This window comes from Salvelinus sp. IW2-2015, linkage group LG36, assembly GCF_002910315.2.
Source record: "Salvelinus sp. IW2-2015 linkage group LG36, ASM291031v2, whole genome shotgun sequence".
Classification (NCBI taxonomy): Eukaryota; Metazoa; Chordata; class Actinopteri; order Salmoniformes; family Salmonidae; genus Salvelinus; species Salvelinus sp. IW2-2015.
Window position 1 is genome coordinate 11,677,987 of NC_036875.1, and position 6,314 is coordinate 11,684,300.

At 41.3% G+C, this 6,314-nt stretch overlaps 1 protein-coding gene across 1 annotated transcript; it reads left to right on the plus strand.

The window, feature by feature from the left end:
• The first annotated feature begins 1,417 nt into the window (after window positions 1–1,417).
• On the plus strand, window positions 1,418–5,609 carry LOC111959358 (Golgi reassembly-stacking protein 2). Its single transcript, XM_023980863.2, has 10 exons — window positions 1,418–1,595; window positions 2,036–2,116; window positions 2,477–2,680; window positions 2,943–3,029; window positions 3,134–3,264; window positions 3,355–3,487; window positions 3,614–3,737; window positions 4,223–4,309; window positions 4,411–4,527; window positions 4,638–5,609. Exons 1-10 carry the CDS (start codon window positions 1,533–1,535, stop codon window positions 4,901–4,903), a joined length of 1,293 nt encoding a protein of 430 aa, XP_023836631.1. The 5' UTR covers window positions 1,418–1,532; the 3' UTR covers window positions 4,904–5,609.
• Window positions 5,610–6,314: the final 705 nt, after the last annotated feature.

The window sequence follows — 6,314 nt, forward strand, 5'->3', positions numbered from 1 at the left end:
ATAAATCATTCTCACTACTATTATTCTGACATGTCACATTCTTAAAATAAAGTGGTGATCCTAACTGACCTAAGACAGGGAATTTTTACTAGATAAAATTTCAGGAATTGTGAAAAACTGAGTTTAAATATATTTGGCTAAGGTGTATGTAAAGTTCCGACTTCAACTGTACCAATAGGTACCCTTTTTTGCGAGGTACTGGAAAACCTACCTGGTCTTTGTGGTTGAATCTGCATTTGAAATTCACTGCTCAACTGAGGGACCTTACAGATAATTGTATGTGTAGGGTACAGAGATTGGGTAGTCATTCAAAAATCAGGATAAACACCATTATTGCACACAGAGTGAGTCCATGCAACTTATTATGTCGCTTTTTACTCCTGAATGTATTTAGGCTTGCCATAACAAAGGGGTTGAATACTTATTGACTCAAGACATTTAATTAATTTGTAAAAATTCTAAAAACATAATTCCACTTTGACATTATGGGGTATTGTGTGTGGGACAGTRACATCAAAGCTAATTTGAATACATTTTAAATTCTGTCAGTAACACAACAAAATGTTTAAAAAGTCTATGGGTGTGAATAGTTTCTGAAGGCACTGTAGACATAATAGCATACACTGCTTTCTATAGCTATACTGTCCCATTCTAAAACATGGAAAATAGCCAATGCAAGGTGATTTAACATTATACACCCTTCACATTACATTTTTTTTTCTTTAGAGTGACCTTAAATAACCATCAAATAAGAGCATCAAAATTTGTATAAATGCATAGCCTACTAAACTGCTGAGAAGGAGTCTTTCCTGAGTTACTTTTTTGTTTTCTTTGTAACTTTTCATAACACACACATTCGTTTGATTAACTGGATAAAAAAAGTATTAAAAAAAACACAATGAACTGAACACACAAAAAAGCCACAAAGTTTTAGCACCTTGTGTTTTTGACRATGCCAGAAACCAAAGACAGTACAGTATGAAGATAAGCAGAAACTGCTTATCCAATAGAAATTCTCGATCACGCTTGTATGCGATGTCATGGCGACGTTGGCAAGCTTAGCGCATGCGCAGAATCACGTCAACGGTTGTCTTGCGCCAAAAGAGCGTGTGCAAACAGTCAAATCAAAGCCCCTCCTTCAATATAAAGTTGTTTTTGACGAAAATGAAAACATTTCACGAGGTTGGAGTAATAACATGTTCAACTACTTAAGATTGGTTCGAATCTAAGTTGTGCTTTTAGTTTTCGAGAAAATGAACAACTAAGGAACAATGTTATAGGAACAACTTATGTTATTGATCTCTCAAACCCCAAACCTCGGCCTGCTTGGTCTGCTTGGCAAGCGTTCCCGGAAGACTCACGTTGTTGCGTCTCTGGGTTTAGAAACTCTCTTGCAGTGTACCGGAAGTGTTGCTATGTAGGCAATTTTGCCTATCTTTCCCATCGTTCCGGAAACAGAGGGAAATAAAAGCTACTGTGGCTAGCCAGCCAATCGCAGTTTCACCACAAAAATATCCAGGGTTTGAGGAGACATGGGGGGAGCACAGAGCATCGAAATACCTGGAGGAGGATCCGAAGGTTATCACGTCCTCAGAGTATGGATATTTGCTAGCACACGGGGTCATATGCTAAACCATGCTGTAACTGGGATAGCTGATAATGGAAACAACACAGAAATGCTTGTCAACAGACTGAATGATGTTGCGGCCTTCTGATTGCTGTAGCCTGTCAGTGTGTATTTTAGGGGCTTCCTATGAGCAATTCACAACATGTTTGCTGTTCAGAAAACAAACTATGTGTAGTCTAACCAAGTAAACAGAGCAATGTCTGACAACTTGCTAGCTGATTTGGCTAGCTAACTAGATTGCAAGCCAGCCATGAAGCTAGGCCATCACTTGACTTGAGGAACCGGTCCGTCAATGTGCAGTGACGTGTGTGATGTCCTTTCAATCCAGAACACATTTGTTGTTTCATTGAATGTTTCAAGGCAATAATATGAATAAGCCATGTGCAAACTTCATGTCTCAATTTGCAGGTGCAAGAGAACTCCCCTGGTCATCTTGCAGGATTGGAACCATTCTTTGACTTTATTATTTCCATCAGTGACACAAGATTGGTAAGCTGTCATTTCTCAAATGCTCTACCTCCTGTATCTGTCAGATCCCTTGCAGCTCAAATGTTTTCAAAGCCAGGGATACAAGACAACCAATAGGTGGACTAACTTTGTTTACAGGTGWTGCACTTTAACATGGTTGTGACTAGACAGTTACATCCAGAAGTTACTTTTTGTAGCAGGTTAGGAGAGCATTTTACCTAACCCTTTTCCTAACCTAATAATCCTAATCCTGCTACATTCATTCTCCTAACCTGCTGTGTAAGATCTCCTAACCTGCTACGAAAAAGTCACGTCTGGTCGTAGCTTTATACCACCTAGTCAAAACCCATTCAAATCTGCTAACGTCTTCACTCTTGTCAGAACAAAGATAATGACACATTAAAAGACTTGCTGAAGGTGAACGTGGAGAAACCCATCAAGATGCTGGTATACAGCAGCAAGACACTTGAGCTGAGGGAGACAACAGTCACACCCAGCAACATGTGGGGAGGCCAGGGGCTGCTGGGTGTCAGCATCCGATTCTGCAGCTTCGAAGGAGCCAATGAGAATGTGTGGCATGTTTTGGTGAGCGACTCGCCTTGCAGTTTAGAGCTGTGGACATGAATGAATGTAAAACTGGAAACGCCATGATTGTGTAGCTTAATCRTGATGTGAAGACTTCTACACCTGCRTTGCTTGCTGTTTGGGGTTTTAGGCTGGGTTTCTGTACAGCACTTTGAGATATCAGCTGATGTAAGAAGGRCTATATAAATACATTTGATTTGATTTCAGTAATCCGAGTGCATATATTTACAATATCGATCTGTATTCTATTTCTTGTCCTCAGGAAGTGGAGCCAAATTCTCCTGCAGCCCTGGCTGGTTTGAGACCACTCACTGACTACATCATAGGTGCAGACACTGTCATGAACGAGGTGTGTGGAATGCCTTTCTTTAGTGACAATTCAATGATGTTCTCCCTACACTAAACTGTTGATGATGATGATTGATATAGTGTTTGACTTTGTCTTCCCCGCAGTCTGAAGATCTCTTCTCCCTCATTGAAACTCATGAAGGGAAAGGGCTTAAGTTGTATGTSTATAACACGGACACGGACAACTGTCGGGAGGTGGTCATTACTCCAAACTCTGAATGGGGTGGAGAGGGCAGGTAATGGCATTGACATTTGTTGTTAATTCATTTAGCTGATGTGCCTATAGGCAGGCAGGTAGCACAGTTACTCTCTCTGCCCTTCTTCAGCCTAGGTTGTGGGATTGGCTATGGCTACCTGCACAGGATACCCACACAGCCATTTGAAGAGGGTAAGAAGATCAGTTTCCCTGGACAGATTCCAAGTGAACCAGTTTCCCCACTCAAGGATGGCTTCACAGAGGTAAGACATTTTTGTAAATGACCAACTTCTTTTCACTCATACCTGCCAGTCACATGAGGGAATKTATGTACTATGAGAATATTCTACAGCACTAGGTGTTGATCCCAGTTTTAATTTGTTCCTCAGGTTCAGCTCTCTGCTGTCAGTCCTCAACCTGCGGTGCCTTCTGCTCCTACTGGGTTGAAACAAAATCTCTCTGACCTGTCAATCAGCTCAGCTCCTCTCACTGTCCCGAACGCTCTACATACAGGTATGCTAGGTATCATTACTCTTCATTTAGATGCATATTGCATACTGACTTTATATCACCATGTAAGAGATTAGTATTCTAGGCGGTGTCAGAGGAAGGCCCCAAAAATGTTCAGACTCCAGTCCCCCAAGTCAAATGGCCACCCGGACTATTTATATTGACACCCCCATCCTTTGTTTTTACACTGCTGCTAATCGCTGTTTATTATCTATGCATAGACACTTTACCCCTACCTACATGTACAATTACGACTAACCTGTACCCCCGCACATTGACTCGCTACCGGTACCCCCTGTATATAGCCTCGTTATTTTTATTCTGTGTTTTTATTTTTTAAATTATTTTCTTAACTCTATTTTTCTCGAACTGCATTGTTGGTTAAGGGCTTGTAAGTAAGCATTTCATGGTAAGGTCTACACCTGTTGTATTCGGCGCATGTGACAAATAAAATTCGATTTTATTACAATGGATTGTCTTTGTCCAAGGAGTGCCTACTATGCCACTGTTGCCTAGCCAAGTCGGCCCCCTGTTAAGCACTGTACCTCCAGTCCTCCCTGCTACCACGTTACCAGGTACGCACCAGACACGGTTCTAGTTTGGTAACAATATTATGCTGCATGTATAATTTGCATGTGGCTTTGTGTATTTCATTAAATTCATATTTCCTGCACAGGTCTAATGTCGTTACCCGGAGGACTACCTCCCCTTCCCAACCTGCCAAATTTGAATTTCACTTTGCCAGACTTCGGCACTGTATCGTTACCAGGTATTGGAGGGATGCCACCAGCAGGTAATGTCAATGTTTTGAAGATTCTTTGATGTTTTTTTAAAGCTGTTTATTTGAATACTACTTTCAGTAATATTTCTGTATTGCTGAAACATTCCACCTGTGTTCCTCAGGTTTCCCTCCATTGGYCCCTCTTCCTCCCCTAAATCTAGCCATGCTCAACTCCCAGCTGCCACTGGTCCCAGGGGTCACTCTGCCTCCATCTCAGTTCACTCTTCCACCTGCAAATGTCAAAGTCTCCTATGAGCAGAGACCTGCCCTCATCCCGGACACAAAATCCTCCAGCGCCCCAGTGGTCATTGACAAATTGACAGAAACACTCCTCCCTACACCAGTGGCCTCCTTTGAACCAACAGAAGCGACCTCTGAGTCCTCCTAACAGAACCATCTACCAACAAGCTCTACTATCTTTAAAACTCAACAATCTGGAAACACTTGTGGTTGTATTACTGAAACTATGGTTGTGCCCCTAATTCTCCACTTTGTTCCAAAAGTGTGTATACTTCCTGTCATGGATTTACAAGCTCTGGATTGGTGTAATCATTGGCGAGTGTTTTTCTCCCCCCCTTAAATCCATCATGGGAAGGGTGGAGAATCAGGATGTAGCCATAGTTGTTGAAACAGCAAGGGTCCTCAGAAGGATGGGAGAATTGTGAGACCCACTTTAGTAAATTGATACTGCATTACAAGCTAAGGGCTCTATTCAATCCGTGTCGCAGAAGTTCGGCTTTAGTGTGATTGAAATTGAAAGGCAATGTTCCCGTATTCACAGTAGATGCTGCATATGTGAGCTCAAAGCAGCAATCAGCAGTAGAAACAAAGCATGCTCCCTGCCCGTTTTGGTAAAACGCTGAGGGATATGTAACCACTCAAATTCATAGAGCTATGATGCAAAAATGTGTTTACAAACATTGGTGTAAAACAAGCTTATATTTTGGGTCATGGACAGTTGAACTCAGCTCATGAACCATTTGTTATATTCTTCATAAATTCTAATTGCAGAATCTAACGCTTCAGCTTGTCCTAAAACACTTAATATGAAAAGTGTGTAATTGAACCATCCCTTGATTAAATGATGTATTTTGTCTGGGTGTGAAAATGACTGCTTTACTTTTGAAAACCACAGGGTGTCAGTGTAGGACCAATGAAAGGAATCTACTTGGGTGGATTGTTCATTGTGCACTTACCAAGTTCGAAGAGTACATGTTGGGACAAACTTTACATGCAAATGAAACTCGTGTTGCATGATTCATCACCCTGTAGGCCTAATGCATATGTCTATTGAGCCCTTCAGCATTTTGTTTTTAAGATGGTCAGTGGAACAGAATATATTGGTGCAACAGCTTATCAAGAATACTGGTTGCTAGCATTAGACCCAAAGCAAGCCTGTTTTATTGGGCAGTGTAACTCCATACCTGCAAATAACCTGAAGGTCAGCATCTGGTCTCAGATGCCTGACTACAGCGACAAGGAGTACTCATCCTACTTTGATCTTCCCCTCAGTTTCAATAATGAAGCCCTTATCCATCAAGGGAACAGCGGAGTGCTTCTCCCACCAACGTCTCCAAAAGAAGTCACTCGTATGACATGCTGTGATTTCCTGGTATTTATTATCATAGTCATCATTTATTCTTTTTATAGAACTGTACAATTGTACCCAAAGTGGATCATACAGCCCTTTAAAAAGTAACATCAAAAGCAGCAAAATGAAGACTCCAGGACATAAATGTACAAGGGAAATTGTTAAACCATGGTACAGCTGCAATTCAAAATCTTCTGTACAGCAAATA